This window comes from Bos grunniens, chromosome 11 (assembly GCF_055505025.1).
Source record: "Bos grunniens cultivar Pamir isolate PY7600 chromosome 11, Bosgru_T2T1.0, whole genome shotgun sequence".
Taxonomy (NCBI): domain Eukaryota; kingdom Metazoa; phylum Chordata; class Mammalia; order Artiodactyla; family Bovidae; genus Bos; species Bos grunniens.
Window position 1 is genome coordinate 10,190,128 of NC_141175.1, and position 17,119 is coordinate 10,207,246.

The following is a 17,119-nucleotide window of genomic DNA, read 5'->3' on the forward strand; positions in this document are numbered from 1 at the left end:
ATGAGTCACAAGCTCACTGCTGCCCTTTCTACTTTCAGATGGTCAGAAGAGCCTCATGCCATGCTCTCTCAAGAGTTGATTCACACAAAACAAACTGCCTTTATTGCCTATAACCTGCCCAGGTGTGTAGTCCAGATCCTGTGTTTCCCAACTGCAACATCCTACTGCTATTAAGAATACTTAAAGCTCAGAATGCTACAATCATGTTTTGAGTGTTGTAGAAAAGCAACTTTTGGTCCTTAATCAATTGCCGCAAGTTTTAGTATTAGATGAAGCACCAAATAACATGTAACCATCTGTTTTAGACTGCGCCAAAATTCACTGAAAATATGCCCTCTTCTAGAACAAGCTTCTTAGCAGAAGTTAACAACAAAAAAATATTCATCACTTTCCTTCACTACAGGGCTGGTGTATTTAATAAGGAGTCTGGCAATTCAGTTTATTCTGCTTCCAAAGCAAGTTGTCAACTGTTTTAAGTTACTCTACTGACATTCTGGTGTGAGCCAGACACTGACTTTTCTCTACCAGAAATCATTTTTTTGATAAATCTCATTGCCCCCTTCTGCCTGACTCTACTTAAATAAACAGCATCAAATATTACAGCTCAGTACTTTCTCAGATACAAAACCTTTCACTTGGGTTAGGAAAGAGGATCTATACTTACCTTAAAATTCTTAGTTAACAGGCAATTTCAGCATCACTTAGATGACATTCAGTGGGAAGAGGGCCTTTCTATGATCGTTGGGTATGCATACTTCCTGAGAAAGGTGTCTGACAAAGCAAAAAGTTCATGGCCATATCTGGTGGCTAAAGATTCAACAGTAGATCAGCAATCATTATAAAATTTTTAAAATTCAGCAGTATTTACTGACTGTGGATCAGGACTGTGTCAGCAACGGTCACTCAGAGGCAATTAAGGTATAGTTTCTATTTCTGAGGACCTCACTGTCTAGCAGGGAACATGGGTTTGTGTGAAGAATGGATGGTATACGTAACATTCTAAGATAGTAACAAAGGCTATAGCAGAGTTACCTTTAAAATGAAAATGGAATCACTAAGACTTGGTGTGAATAATTTTCAGGGGCACTCAGGGAAGGCATCACAGGAGTTATTTTTGCAGAGCCTGGAATAAAGTGTTCCAGGAGGAGGAAAGTTAGGAAGTGGGGACGGAAAAGAGAAGGATGAGTGTTCAAGGCAGGGAAAAGCGTCCGTCGAAGGACAGAGAAAAGTCCGAGGAGAGGAGCCAGGGCCCAAGTGGAGATGGGCAGTTAAGACCAGACCAACCAGCTACTGTGACAGCAGGAACCTGGATGGCAAGCTAAGGGTTTAAGATCCTCTGAGGGGGATCATGGGAGGTAACAGGACTAGATCTGCTTGGGAGGGGGTAGGGCTTGGAGCAGTTAAGTGAGGAGTTGGGGATGCTGGGAGGGAGTACCTTGCCCCAGAGGCTGATGGGAACAGGGTGAGCTTGCTTGGGGCCCACCAACCTAGAGATAAGCAGGTGCTGCTGGTGCCAAGACCCGGTCTCCTGAAGATAAGACACTAGAGCAGTGGTCAGGGGGCTGAGATAAGCCTGTGGCCTTTGGAACCCCTCTCTAGACGATTTACATTCAAAATTTCACATCCAGGGCACCAGCAGCCAGGGCGGGGTTTCCTCCGGACATGCTGAGCCCGACAGAACACGTGTAGCTTAGTGGAGCCCAGGACTCAGGCTGGCTGGGTTGGAATGCTGGCTCTGTTGTCAGCGTCCTCCTGCTAGATGGTGACGGCATGAGCACCTGCCTTGCACAGTGGGTGTGAGGGTGAAGGGTCAGGCCAAGAAAAGTGCTTAGAATGGTGCAGAACACAGTAGGCCCACGTAAATGTGAACTTTATCAAGGAGCAAGCAATTGGTTGATTGTACTATGTGAAAATAAAGCTGCTCTGATGGCGAGGGTGGTGGTGGGCGGGTCATGCTCCTTTTCCCTGCCCTTTTCTTGGAGTAGGCCCTGATGCGCCTTTCCTACCAGTTTGAAAATCACTGGACTTTCCACCCCTGGGGTTAATTTCTTCATATATTTCCTGAACCTAAGGCATTCAAGCAGGGACCTACTGGTGCCAGGCCTGGAATTGTCCCCAGACGGAGTCTCTATTTCTCCAAAGAGAGCAAAGTGTGTGAACCCAAGCGACATCCAGTGAGTCACCCAGCACCTAAAGGCACTGGAAGGTTAATCTATCCCAGGTCCTTGCCACCCCACACTAGAAGCCTTGCTCAGTGCCCTACAGGTGGTGAGGGTAACTGTGCAAATCTCAGAAGCAGACATCCTTCCTAGCCCATGAACAAGGGCTCAGAGAGGGGTTTCCCTGAGGGAAAAAAAAAAATCTCCCCTGCAGACTAGGAAGCTGTCATCCTTTCTTGCTACCCAAGGTGGCCTGGGAGAAAATTCTGCCTCACCAGACTCTTATGAGGAATAAGTGAGCTAATGCAAGTTAGACACTTAGCACACGCTTAAGCCTGTGATAAACCTTCTCCTAGGGCTGTTATTTATAGTCTGCAATCCCAATTCTTCTTACACCTATTAAAGTAGGTATGGTGTTCAGTGGATTGAGTGGGTGTTCAGAGTCCTAAAGATATAGAACTGCATTAAAAAAAAACAACTTTCCAAGAAAGATTCTCTGTATCACCACATTGGGAGTAGACAAAAGATACCTCACACATTATGACACACTCTATAAATGAGGTTAAAAATTAATCCTTTCCAGTCTGGTTCAAAGTCACTGCTGTCATTTTAAAGCCTACAATCTCCACTCGGCCAGACCCTGCAGGAATTCCAGCAACTGGTTCAGATTTGGCGTCCGTCCACCATGAGTGGAGCACTGTGCAGCTCAGGAGCTTTCTGAGAACCCTAACAAGTGAGATTTTATCACAGTGTGGCTGACCCCAAATTAACAAGACAGGAGCAGTTCTAGAGGCAGTCTTTCGCTTCTATCCATAAAAGTTAGCTATTACATTAGACAGACCATTATACTCTGGGGAGTAACAAGTATCTTATTAAGTTATAAATACATTTAATGGCTTTAGTCCTGTTTTCTTATTTTGGAATATGAGGAAGAAAAAAAATAGAACTCACAATTTCTAGACTTTAAAAGCCACAATTTTTTAAAAACATCTACTTACCTACAATATTGCTTATTTTTATAGTGCCCACATACTCCCTTGAAAGACAGCTGTCTCTCTCCTGTGATGGCATCAAGCTACTTGCAGTGGGACAAGAAAGTGACAGAAGATTATAAAATCAAATGGTTTGGTTTTGATTCAAACTAGTCAAACCAGTTCAGAAAGACCATGAGACTTTTCTCTCCACCGCTGCTCCTGTTCTGGCTTCTCATTAAGCGGGGAAAAAAATATACCATTTGTGCCTATCTTCATTTACCATTCATTCATTCTTTTCTTAAAGAGAACCCAAGACAGAGATGGGAGGGTATAGAACCCTTATCTTTCATGTTCTGTGCTGAGAAAGAACAAATTTAAGATCACTTGCCAAACAGTAAATGACTGTTAAATCCAATTCAACAAGCTTACCTCATTTCCTGTCGCTGACCTGCGAACTGGTCCATTGACCGTGGGCAAATCCTAGAGCTGTACACCCTCCAGGACGCCTAGGCGTGGAGACTGTTCTCAAGAAGTGCTCCGGTGGTTTGGTGGGAAGCAGTCCCTGAACTGACTATAAGGAAACCTAAATAAACTGCACAGGTGTTACACGCTCCGTCTGGATAACACCCCTCACATCCCACCCCGCTTCTGTTCACAAATACAAATGAGCCACTTCATCCTTTTCTTTTCCCCTGATAAGAAAAGGGGCCTGCCTCTTCACCCTATGGTCTCTGCCCCCGAAATCTACTTTCTAGGTGGGCTGGACTGGGGGTAACCAGGGGCCTCTGCAGGGTACCCAGTAAGGGCAAGAGTAGGGGTCGGCGGGGTCACCATGCTGCAGGGCCTTAACCGTTTGCCCTTGGTCAGAATGGACAGCCTCGCCTCAAAGAAAAAAAAAAGGGCTAGAAATGGTTCTTTTGGACTTCTTCCCATACAGAGAATGGCTAAGCTAGCTGAGGCAATCTGTAGCTGGCTTCAAAATCAGCAGTGGGGAGGGCGGGGGGAAACCTCACAACAAACAGTGGTAACAGAAGGTTTGTGTGGGAAGATGGTTAAGTTTGGTCTAAAACAAGCAGTGTCTCTGGTAATGAGCTGTTGTTAGGAAATACGTGTGGCCCTCAGTGCCTGCGGCACTTTTAAAGAGCACTGTTGCTGCTTCTTGCGGGTTTTCTTGGGGGTGGGGGTTGGGGAGCAGGGGAGGGGAAAGTGAGGTGAAGCAGAGACCTGACTAAAGAGCAAGGCGGCATTAAAGAGACTGGAAAAAACCACCTTTCGAGTGCTGCAGCCACAAGTCGTGCTTCTGAATCTCAGTTCTGCCGGGGAAGTTGCGGCGCCACCTTTGGTAACAGACTCCCCTCCTGTGAATCACAGCTGGCTCACATGTTGAGGCGAGTGCACCTAAGGCATCACCTGGGGTTCGGGCACGGAACACAGGCATAACTCAGCTGGGAGACGGGCGTTTCATAAGGGACTATTTACAAAGGGTGTGGGCAGGCTCCAGGAACTCCTACAGGGACACTTCAGTCTCTGAGGGCCGGCGAAACCGGAGTCAGGACCGAGCCTCGGCTTGATAGCCCAAGAGGAGGGTGTAGTCCCCAGACGCTGAAGTTGCCTGACAGGAGCTGCGGAGGGAGCCCGCCTGTGGAGCCACGCCTGGCCTCTCCTCCCACCCGCCAGGCTCCTCCCAGCGTGTCTCCTGTAGACCCTGACCAGAAGCCGGGACAGGTCCACAGAGGTGAGCGGCCAAAGCGAAGCCCAGGGTAAGGAGGGGATCTGGAGGAGCCAAGAGAGAATAACCAGGACACCCAAACACCTGACGGGGCTAGCGGGGCGGGGGGCTAAGCGAGATAATCGTCATAAATGCCTGACAGGGCAAATGATCAACTCACTACCCATCTGAGCAGGCTAGTTGGCATTTACTTATCAAAAGGCCACAATATAACTTTTATTCTCAGGTGGCAAAGGTCAGAATGAAAACAAAGACTTGTGGTCAAATATCCAGAGTGAAAAACAAAACTTTTACAAAGTTGACAGATAACATTTATTAAAACATGTCATACAAAAGGGCATGGTCTCTTCTATAAGAAGAAAATATTAAACAGTAACATTCAATTAAGTAAAACCATGCTGTACACTGAAGACAGCAGTATATAAAGACAAAACTATTCAACTTTTGCAACACAGGCATAACATTTCACAAAATATCAATAAGATATGCACCTAATGATACTCTGTTTATTGTCAAATGGTTTTGTGGTCTAAGAGTCACCTGACTTGCATAAATAATTTTCTAGAAGAAACACTGGGAACCTCATAAAAGGAAAGAAGGCAGCAGCAATTGACATTATGACACAGGCTTCAAGCAAAACTAAAAAAAAAAAAATCACATTTGCAAAATGTGTTCCAGCATCTTCCCATTGGGCACTATCAGTAGAAATCTGAAATAAGAAACATGTACCTTCGAATACATAAGTTAGCAAAGACAAAAACCCAAACAAACACCCTGGTTTCACTGAACAAAGTGAGTCACAGAAAAGCAACCTAAATCACAAAATTAGTGTGGCACAGAAGGGCTGGAGGGGTGGGGGTCTATGTTGCTTGGTGTTCAGCATTCCTAAATTATCCAGAGACCTTATGAAAGCAAACTCCTGAAGTTGGTGTGATGGCATCCTCTCTACCCTCCCCTGCCCTCCCGCCCCGGGGCGGGGGGCGCAGCAAACCCCCCTCCCCAGGGAAAGCCAGCATTGCTGCTTCTCCTCAGCCCCAACTTCATGTCCACAGCAGCCTCAGGAGGAGGTGTGTGCCTCCGTAGGAAGATGCCACTGAGACTAAGCAGCTTTCCCAGTCAGTCAGAAGTCAACTTAGGGTCAGTTCAGTTCAGCAAATGCCCACTACAGCGGAGGAGACCCTTTCGGGCAGACTCTTTGAGACCAGCGGCCAAAAGAAGGGACTGGGGGGTAACCTTCAACAGCTGAGAAAAGATTATGGCAGTCTGTTCTCAACTGGTCAGACCTACTTTACCAGGTGGATTATTGTAATCTGTGGATCTAAAATGAAAGGCATAGCATCAGTACGAATATTAAAGACCACTGGTGGTGCCTTCAAGCCCTTTCCCATTGGGACTGGAGAGAAACCACAGTAAAGACTCAAAGTAAGGGACAAACACCTTGGCTGCAGGCCACTGACAAGATCCCTGAAAGACTGTTTGGAAACGTTACCCACTGCTCTCCAAACTCAACGGGAAGGAGAAAGATTTTCTAAAGCTGTACTGAGGGTAAAGACAGAGACTATCTGTCCAACCCAGGGTGGGCAGGAGGAAAAAAAAAAAAAGTAGTAATACAGTATGATCTCTTAAGCCTAAAAGCAAAGTTTATAAAGATTCACTTTCAATATCCAAACTAAGGCAACCCCCTTGCCCCGCCTCTCTGGACATGGCCAGCATTTCAGATGCCCAATCATCTCACAGGGTCTGGTTGACTGATCAGCAACTCTAACTTTTATAAAAACCCCACTACCATAAAAAGCTTCAAACAGCAGGTGTGAGGAACTTACATTTATATTCTACATTTAGTAGCAGGTGTACACATAAGGATTTCAATAGAAGATCTGCTTCTCTTCATAACACATGAAGTCCCAGCACAACTGAGAGCTTCTAAAACTACCACCAGAGAGCTGCCCCCTAGTCCTGTCCTCCTCCTCCTCATTACTCACGACGACTGCCGTGCTGATCTCAACATAACTGAAGGACCATGAGATTGTTCCAGAATATTTTTATTTTACCTCTCAAGATTCTTCTTCCCAAGTGTTCCAACACTCATTTGAGTACAATCTTTAACAGAAACCAGCACATCAAACCTTCCAAACAGGCAGAAATGGTCTGCTGATACTATGAGAGAGGGTGACTGGCTTTTGGACGAACAAAATGGCTTCACTGCCTTAGTACTGAAATCAGTAGAAGGAATACAACAATTTTTCCTCACATACAATGGCTGGGATCATACCTAAAACCCAATGCTTCTAACATGAGAAAGAGAAGCAGCAACTGAGCTTGGCTATAAGTCACCTCTACATTCTCTGTCCGGTACACAGAGAAATGACTGTTAACTGGTGAAGTTTCAACACTAAGAGAAGAGAGTATTAACATGGCAAACAACCAAGAGGTAATATCTAGTTTCTAGGTTAAAAAAATCAATATATATTTATAATAAAGTTTTAAATACAAAGTGCTTTTTATATATTGAGAATGATACAGTGTTAATGAATAGATCCCTGTTTTGTAACCTCGATTACAAGCGTTAACTGGTAAGTAAATCTTTCCCCTTTCCATACAACTAAATGCCTTGATGGTAGGAGTTTGAGGATCAGAGGCCATTGCCAGGAAAGTCATCACTCATTTCAGAGCAAAGCCCAACTTTTAAAACAAAAACTTCATTCCAAATCCAAGAAAAGTTATTTTTGTTTTCAGGAAAAAAAAAAGTTTCCACTAAGAAATAATAAACTATTAAGTTTATGGAAAAGTTAACATAACAGTAGCACCCTGTCCCAACCCTGGTGACAGCTTCAGGTATGTTACAGTTTAAAACATCCTGAACAAGCTTCTTTTTTAATCCCAAACTTCTGACTGATCCTCAGAAAAGGTCTCAGAATAGTTAATTTTCTTGGGTTTTTTTTTTTGGTAGGTATAGCTATACGGACTTGTAAATTTATGCAGCTTTATCTATTAAATGAGAACAGGAATTTGCAGACAACCTCCTAAAATTAGGACTCTTTCTTTCCCTCTTTTAAAACACATTCCAGCACTCCTAAAGAGCTGGGAGGACCAGCTCAACGTACCCCTCTGTGAGTATCTCTACCAGTGTATTTTCAAAACTCCCCTTTTCTTGAGCAATTGGTTCCCCTCGTCCCCATAACCTGACACTCAAAATTCTGCTACTTGGCGGCTCTCATTCTGACAGTTGGAGTGTCACTGTAGCACTCTATAGGCTCCTGAAGTTCACAGGTAACTCTCAGCTGTGGCTTCCAGCTCCTTCCCAGTAACTGGTCATTGACTGACCACTTCAGGAAGCACCATAATCTAAGACAGAGTGAATGGGCTGGAGCAGCCAATGGTACCGTGGTCAGAGTCAAGGCAGGCTAGAAGTCTACTAGCCACAGCAGATTCTACCGTGTGGATGCTACAATTAAACAAACAGGATTTGGGACAGCAAACCAGTTAGAAATACCTATCTCTGGCACCCTAGAGAATTACAATTAGAAACAACTGTTCAAACTAAATGTTAGTACTAAAATATAAAACTCTGACTTATCAAGAGTCTGAAAATCGTTGTGACAGTGGCATCTTACAGAAATTGGAGCTGGTACCATGAGTTACTTTTTTTTTTTTTACTTAGAATGTCACCCTCTTAATAATCTCCATAGTTTTGGTTAGAATACTCTTTAGAAAGAACAAAACCAGATAAAAGAGCTCTGTTAATCAACTTAGTATCCTAGAAATCACATTGTTTGTAGCTATTACATAAGGAGCATTTCATTCAGTGAAGCAGCTACCAAAACAAACCCACATTACCTAAGTATCTATAGTAAGAGCAAAATAAAATTCCAATATGACCTTGTAATAATGACTGATCAAACACCGCTGCCACCTGAAATGGAACTGGGGGGTTGGAGTCCAATTCCAAGTGCAGGTGTCTCTACCCTCTAGTCCACCAGCTTCATTCAAGAGGCCTGAAGGTTCACCTTGCCAGGTGTGAGGTGGGTGCACTTATCCCCTTTAGCCACTCCAGGCCAGGAACATACAAATTTGAAGAATTAGATTTTTTAATTGGCCTACTTAGAACTGGTCTTGCAGAAATATCTTCCTTTTTTTTAAGCTTCTCTCATAATAGCAAGTAGCACGCATCATCTGTGCCCAGATTTGCATAATTACCACAGTTTATTTTTGTGCCTGCCACTCAAGTCGTATTCTGCTCAGCCTTTGCAGCTTCGTAGGACTTGGTACAAGCCTCAGTCATATTCTGCTCAGCCTTTGCAGCTTCGTAGGACTTGGTACAAGCCTCAGTCGTATTCTGCTCAGCCTTTGCAGCTTCGTAGGACTTGGTACAAGAAGTCACATGCCTGTGGAAACTGTCCCTCCACATGAATCTCTTTGCACAGATATTACACTCATATGGCTTTATGCCTGTGTGAATTTTCATGTGACCCACGAGATGATGCTTCATTTTGAATTTCTTACCGCAGACCCCACAGCCGTAAGGCCGGAGCCCGAGGTGCATGCTCATGTGTCGATCTCTCTGACTCTTGTGAGTGAAACTCTTGCCGCACTGACAAAGATACAGCTTGTCAGTGGCTGAGAATCCTAGGTGGGAAGCTTCCTCTTTAATCCCTGTTACCATCTCAATATTCTCACTGTAGCCTGATGCTAGGGCAGCCTCCTGTTTGTGCCAAATGAGATTCCCATCTGACCGCTCTCCAGAAAACTCTTCCATGGAGGAGCCATAGAAATCCACCTGCTCGTCATAATTGCTTTCATCAGCCTGTTCGTCAAACTCGGCTTCCACTTTTTTTTCCCCAATGTGAAAGTCTTCCTCTACCCCCGAGGGCTGGACTGAGTACTCTGTCTGCACGGTGTTGATGGACTCTGTGACCTGGTGCTCATCATAGGGTGCGTGCACATCCATGCCCTCGCACGCCTGCTCAAAGCGCTCGGGCTTCACATGGATCCAGCGTTTGTGAGCCATTATGCTGGGCTTGCTGTACATGGGCCGGGTGTAGTGGAACTCGGCACTGTCGCTGGCCCCCTCCTCCCCGTCCTGGCTCGCCATCTCCGTGCTCAGCCGGTCATGCTCTGTGGATGAGTTACTGGGAAGGTATTCGTGCTCAGTGAGCTGAGATGACAGCTCGTCTTTGGTGCTCTCTTCTTCGTTCTCTCCATCCCTCAGTTCCTGGGCTTTGGGGAAATCCGTGTGGCCTCCGGAGCCCAGCTCAAAGCTCTCTACCAGGCCATTGTAATTGCTGCTGCTTGGAGACTGGTGGTCACTGCCATGATTTAGCTTCTGACAAAGGACTGTAGGGTTTCCTTCTAAAACCTCAGTGCATTTGTCGACCACATGCCACATCTGGAGGAAGCTTGCTGCTGTTAAGTAACTGACAATTTCTGGAGCAGGCATTACTAGACGCCCTGTATAACTCGACAGGAGAATGTTCTCAAACACTCTGGGATTCATCACATCAGGCAAAACAATCCTCCTGCTGTTTTTCAGGAGTACCTGGTCACAAAAGTAGGGGGAACTGGCAGCAAGAACAGCTTTGTGTGCTCGGAAAATGTGGCCTTGGACAACAATGGACACATCACATAATTGTCCCTGCTGGCGCTGCTGGTTCAGTTTTTGCAGAATGGTGCTGGAAAAATCAGGAAATTCTACTCGAAAAGAGTTTGTTCCAGGCTCCATTTCATCACAAATCTTGTTGGTGCTAAAAGAGAAAGAAAAATTAGTACTAATTCCAGCCCAAAGAGAAACTTACAGATCACTAAGAAAACCAAGGTTCCATAGTTTCAAAAAACGTCCTGGCCTGTGGGGACAGTGGGTGGGGCCTTCATCCCCCAGCGCAAGGCTTGCAGGTGTTGACTGTGCCAAAAGCAAGAACCTCCCACCATTATTTATGGTATTAACTCTTGACACTGCCTGTGTCTGTGAGAAAACAGAATCCAGAGATATTTGTAAACCATATAAATCCCAAGTAAAACAAAATAAATATTTCTAGTCAGAACAAATACAATACCTTTTCCTGACAGAATTTTTAAGAGGCCTCAAATTTAATCCACACGAGGAAGAACTGTGGAAAGAAGGGGAGTTAGTTGCTTAGTCGTCTCCGACTCTGCAATCCCATGGACTGTAGCCCACCAGGCTCCTCTGTCCATGGGATTTCCCAGGCAAGAATACTGGAGTGGGTTGCCATTTCCTTCTCCAGGGGATCTTCCCAACCCAGGGATCAAACCCGGGTCTCCTGCATTGCTGGCAGATTCTTAAAGCAGAGGTAAAGTCCCTTAGGCAGACGTGATCTTGGTAACTGCAAGGAACTGAAAGAAGACCATTGTGCTAGAATCCAGGGAGGGGATAAGGGGCCAAAGAGCTGTGATCAGTTCAGTCAGGTCTTTGGTTCTTTAGCACCACAGGGGCTAACTCACTGAGGTCCCAAACAACATGGGTTGCTCTAGCTGCTGTCAGAATTCTAGTCCTTTAAGAGCTTCTGATAATGTGAAACAGAACAAAATGGCAAGGCAAGGTATTCTTTCTCACTGGTAATCTCCAAATTGTTTTAAAAGCTATCAAACAAAGAGTACAGTAAACACTGTCCCTATCACTGAGTGAACTCAATCTGAAAATAGTTATAACAAAGAAGGGATTGCTTGTCGCATTACCGTAAATATATTTTGTGGGGTGAGTCAAGCATTACAGACAATTCACAAGAGTGATCAATGAGATGAACTCTGCTAGAGATGCTGCTCAGCCTCTGCAATTCCAGAGAAAATTAAAACAAACCAGAAAACCCAACAGATTTATCTGTTTAATTAGTATTTATTTAGCTGCACCAGGTCTCAGTTGCAGCAGGCAGGCTCTCCAGATGCAGGCTGCACACTCTCAGCTGCAGCATGTGGGATCTAGTTCCCTCACCAGGGATCAAATTCAGGCCCTCCTCACTGGAAGCCTGGAGTCTTAGCCACTGGACCACCAGGGAAGTCCCTCAACAGATTTATTGATGCTATTTGTCACTTGAGTCTGATACCATATCTAAACATTGCTAAATAGCAGATTTTCTAAGTACCAGAAAAAGGAAGCAGATAACCCAACAAAGGTTGAAAGTTACATTTCAGAGACAGGGAGAGATACCAAGAGAAGAAACTTCCAAAGTTTTTTGAGTAGTTACTATATACCAGGGACTATACAGCTGGAACTCCAATACTTCGGCCCCCTGATGAGAAGAACTGACTCACTGGAAAAGACCCTGATGCTGTGAAAGATTTAAGATGAGAGGAAAAGGGGACGACAGAAGATGAGATGGTTGGATGGCATCACCAACTCGATGGACATGAGTTTGAGCATGTCTGGGAGTTGGTGATGGACAGGGAGGCCTGGCATGCTGCAGTCCATGGGGCTGCAGAGTCGGACACGACTGAGTGACTGAACTGAACTGAGGGACTATACACCTTCTCACCTAATCTACAAATGTTCAGTTCAGTTCAGTTCAGTCGCTCAGTCGTGTCCGACTCTTTGCGACCCCATGAATCGCAGCACGCCAGGCAAATGTAGAGGGCTGTTATCTTAAGTTCACTATTTCAAGTAAATTTCCTAAGGCTAAAATTAAAGCTAATTTTTATTATGTTGGGATTTGAAATCTAGGTTTCTACGACTCCAAAGCCCATGCTGTTTTTCCTATCACATCACTGCATCTTCTAAGGAGATGTGAAAATACCAGATTAGTCATGACTAATTTTAAGAGGTAAGGCAGTGTTTTTAGAATTGAGCATTAATTTATTATTTAGAGCTCTCAGAACATTTCATAGTGGCTTCCCAGGTGGCACAGCGGTAAAAAAAAAAAAATCCACCTGCCAATGCAGGAGACATGTGTTTGATCCCTGGGTCAGGAAGACCCCCTGGAGAGGGAAACGGCAATCCACTCCACTATTTTTGCCTGAGAAGTCCCACGGACAGAGGACCCTGGTGTGCTACCGTCTGTGGGGTCGTAAAGAGCCACGACTGAGCAACTGAGCACACACAGAACATTTCATAATGATAAAAAAACAACAAAAAGACCAGAAAATTAACTATTTAGCTATTTATAATTTCAAAAGGAACAGTTAACTACATAAATGCATACAGACTACAGGTATGTAAACTCTCATCACCACAGAATTTTGGTTTTAGCTATTTGGAAAAAAATTGGGAGGGCATAAAACACAAAAAGCTGTTAAAGAAAAAAATCTCTCCACCATTTATTCCTAGTTCCCCTCCCCCACAAAAGAAACCAAGATTTACAAACTCCTGTATATATTTCTAGAAACTTCTCTGTGCATGTATCAGAATAAATGATCTATATTCTTTAAAAATTCCAACCCAAATGGGCTCATTATCTACATTCTACTCTGTCCTAGCTCTGTCACTCAACGTATCTGGCAGAGTATCTGACACCCTAAAAACTGATTATGTCCTCCAAATGCACGCTGACACCCTCCCCCAGTGTGATTGTGTTTGCTCTGGGGGATGATTAGGCCGAGCCCTCCTGAATGGGATTAGTGCCCTTATGAAAAGACAACAGAGAATTCCCTTGTCCCTTCTGGCTATATGAAGAGACAGTGAAAAGTTGGCTGTCTACGAATTAGTGAGTAGGCCCTCACCAGAAGCCAAACCTGCTGGCACCTTGAGCCTGGTCTTCTCAGCCTCCAGAACTCCCAGTCTATGGCACTTTGTTATAGTAGGCTGAATGGACTAAGACACCATAATAGCATAAGAAGAGGGAATTCATTATGTCTGGGTTTCCCTGATGGCACAGGTGGTAAATAATCTGCCTGTAATGCAGGAGACCCAGTTCAATCCCTGAGCTGGGAAGATCCCTTGGAGAAGGGAATGACTACCCACTCCAGTATTCTTGCCTGGAGAATTCCATGGACAGAGGAGCCTGGCTGGCTACAGTCTGTGGGGTCACAGAGAGTGGGACATAGCTAAGCGACTAACACTTTCATTCTATTTAATGGCTATATAGTTTTCTCCTATATGGACTTAACGATAATTTAATTGGCTCTCTTCTTATGGAATTTCAATTGTTGGGGTTTTTGAAATTATGACTATCTTGGTTTATCTTTGTAAATATCTATAGGGTAATCTCTACCAGTAGAATTCCCGGGTCAATAAAACTAATTTCCAGAAAGGTTGCACCAAGTCATATTCTTACCAACAATAAATGACAGTGTCTATTTCTCAACTTGATCAAACAACACAAAAAGTTTGCAAATTTCTCAAGTGAATAATCCATGAGTCATTGTTCTGATCAACATTCAATTAATTATGAACGAGACTGATATTCTACTTACATTTACTGGTCATTTGTTTTTCCTATATATTATCAGTCATACTCTGTGTTCAAATAAATTAAGCAATTCATCTCATTGATTTGTAATTTTTGTAAATTCAGGACATTAACTTTTCAAATTTGTGCAAATTATCCAATCTTGTTTTTATAGCTCCAGGGTTTTGTGTTAGACACACAAAGGCATTCCTGACTGCAAGGTTATTTTTAAAAAGTAAAAAGAATTATTTAGACTTTATTCCTGGCACCATTTTTCTTTTAAAGGCATTTAAGTCTTTAATACATAAAGAATTTATTTTGGCATAAGGAGAGGATTAGGATCCAGTTTTTCCTTTTCCCTCCAAAATGGCAAGCCTATTTTTCCTACACTACTTACTGAATAACTCATCTTTTCCTCAAGATTTAAAATATTTGCTGTGAAATTTTATGTGACTGAGATAAGACTTAAAAACAGTTCTACAAAAAAGATGCCATAAGTGATGTTAGAGAAAATGGAGTAGGAAGCTCTAGGTGTCAGTCCCTCCACCAAAACAATCAGTAAACTGTTAAGATGATCAAAATCAACCATTTCAGAACTCTGGAATCTGATCAGACACTTAACAGCAACCACAGCAATGCCTGATCAAAGAAGAGGCTGTTAAACCTTGTTAAGAGAGTGAGTGTCCATGCTTTGTCGCTTCAGCTGTGTCCAACTTTGCGGTCCCATGTATATAGTCCACCAGGCTCCTCTGTCCATGGAATTTTCCAGGCAAGAATACTGGAGCAAGTTGCCATTTCCTCCTGCCACAATCTGTAAGACAGTGGCCCAGTTTCCAAGAGTGCCTAGCTGATGCTAGGGTAGAAGAACGGTGTTCTTCAAAAATTGGGGTTTTTGCATCTTGGCCAGTCTGGCGGATCCATGCAGCTTTGTCTCGGGCTGCGTGGTTTCCCCAGTAGCATCCATCATAAGATTTTAAAATACACACACCTTTCCCGCTATTTCCTGGGCCCAAACACTTAAGGAAATCTCTGTCAGGACACAGCCTACCACATAGCTAAAGCAACAGAAACTTCAGGGACTATATGCAACAAGGAGTACAGACTTTGCAAAACAGTTTGGAAAAAACCACCATATAGACCCCAGCAGCCATCAACAAGAAATGAACAAAAAATCCCCTAGGAAGGGAAGAATCTGATTTCAAGAGCTATCCCATTAGAATACTAAAAATATCCAGTTCTGAACCAAAAATTACACAGAAATACACAAAATACACACACAAAAAAGGAAAAAAAGGTACATTCACAGGGGAAAAAAAATTAGAAACTATCCTTGAGGAATACCAGACATTGTTAAGAGCTAGTTAGATCTGTTAAAGTCAACTGCTGTGGACCTGCTCAAACTGTTAAAGAAAACTATGGACAAAGAGTTCAAGAAAATCAGGAGAACAATGTCAATAAAGAGATCGAAATTGTAAAAAGCAATCAAATAGAAATTCTGGAGCTGGAAATTTTAATAGCTGCATTATGGGCTAAATTGCATCCTTCCAATTCCCCGATGTTAAAGCCCTAGCCCTCAGTACTCCAGAATGTGACTATATTTGGATTTAGGGCCTTTAAAAAGGTAAAGTTAAAAGGAGGCTGTTTGGGTGGGACCTAATCCAAGATGACTAGTGTTCTTAAAAGAAATGAAATTTGGACAGAGACATCAGGCATGTGTGCAATGTGAACACACAATGAAAAGGGGGCACTTGCAAGCCAAAGAGAAGGGCCTCAGGAGAAACCAAATCTGCCAGCATTTTGCTCTCAGACTTCAAGCCTCTGACACTGTGAAAAAAATAACTTCTCATTGCTTAAGCCACCTGGCCTGTGGTATTTTATTATGGCAGACCAAGGAAACAGATACAAGTTAAAATTAAAAATTCATAAGAGGAGTTCAATGGCAGATTTAAGCAGGCAAAAGGAAAAAACTTCATCAAACTCAAATGTAAAGCAATTGAAATATCCAGTCTGAGGAGTATTAGGAACAAAGAAAAAGAAACACAATCTGCGGTACTATGGAAAACCAAATATACCAACATGCAAATCAGTCTCAGAAGCAGAAAAAAGAATAGAAATGATATATTTTCCTGAATTTGATAAGACATAAACGGTACACATCCAAGAAGTTTAACAAACTCCAAGTAGATAAAGAGATCCACATAAGATACATTGTAAGTCAAATAGTGGGGTTGGAAAAAAAACTTTGTGCACAATGTGAGAGCTGCAAGTTAAGTTTTATTTGGGGCAAAATGAGGACTGCAGCCCTGGAAACAGTGTTTCAGATAGCTCTGAGAAACTGCTCTGAGGAGGCAAGAGAGGGAGGACATATAGGAAGGTTTCCAACAAAGGAAAGGTATTTCGGAAAGTCAAAAGAGTATTGATAATTAAAGAAAACCAAATATGTCAGGCTAAGGAATTTCACATTTTTCTATGTGTGGGAAGACAAAAGAGTCTGGGCTCACTGAAATCATTCCTCTGATATGCGTGCCATCTATCTGGGGCTAGTATCCTGCATTTTCACATCCTGAGTTCCCTCACTGCTCACCAGTTCACCATCCTGGTGGCTGAAACTGCTATTAACTATGACGTCCTTGTTTACTGATATGGCGGGAAATATTCCATTTCTCAGTGGAAAGTAAGAGACAATGGAGAATCGTGAAAGCAGCAAGAAACAAGCCACTCATCACCTAAAAGGGATCCTCGGTAAGACTTGGACTTCCCTGGTATCTCAGACAGTAAAGAATATGCATGCAACGCAGGAGACCCGGGTTCCAACCCCTGGGTCAGGAAGATCCCCTGGAGAAGGGAATGGCAATACTACAGTATTCTTGCCTTGGAGAACTGAATGGACAGAGGAGCCCGGCAGGCTACACCCTATGGGGTCAC

General features: G+C 43.5%; 1 protein-coding gene across 5 annotated transcripts in view; it reads right to left on the reverse strand.

Moving 5' to 3' along the window:
• Positions 1–5,150: 5,150 nt before the first annotated feature.
• Positions 5,151–17,119, reverse strand: part of ZBTB43 (zinc finger and BTB domain containing 43) — a 28,806-nt gene continuing 16,837 nt past the window's right edge. For 3 of the 5 annotated variants that reach the window (XM_086325123.1, XM_086325126.1, XM_086325125.1), the window contains one exon: positions 5,151–10,603. In XM_086325123.1, coding sequence (XP_086181249.1) covers positions 9,085–10,581 — 1,497 coding nt within the window. In that variant the 5' untranslated portion in view covers positions 10,582–10,603 and the 3' untranslated portion in view covers positions 5,151–9,084. Of the gene's footprint in view, positions 10,604–10,912; positions 10,967–14,858; positions 15,006–17,119 lie in introns of all 5 variants that reach the window. The other 2 variants (XM_086325124.1, XM_086325127.1) reach the window with 2 other exon arrangements.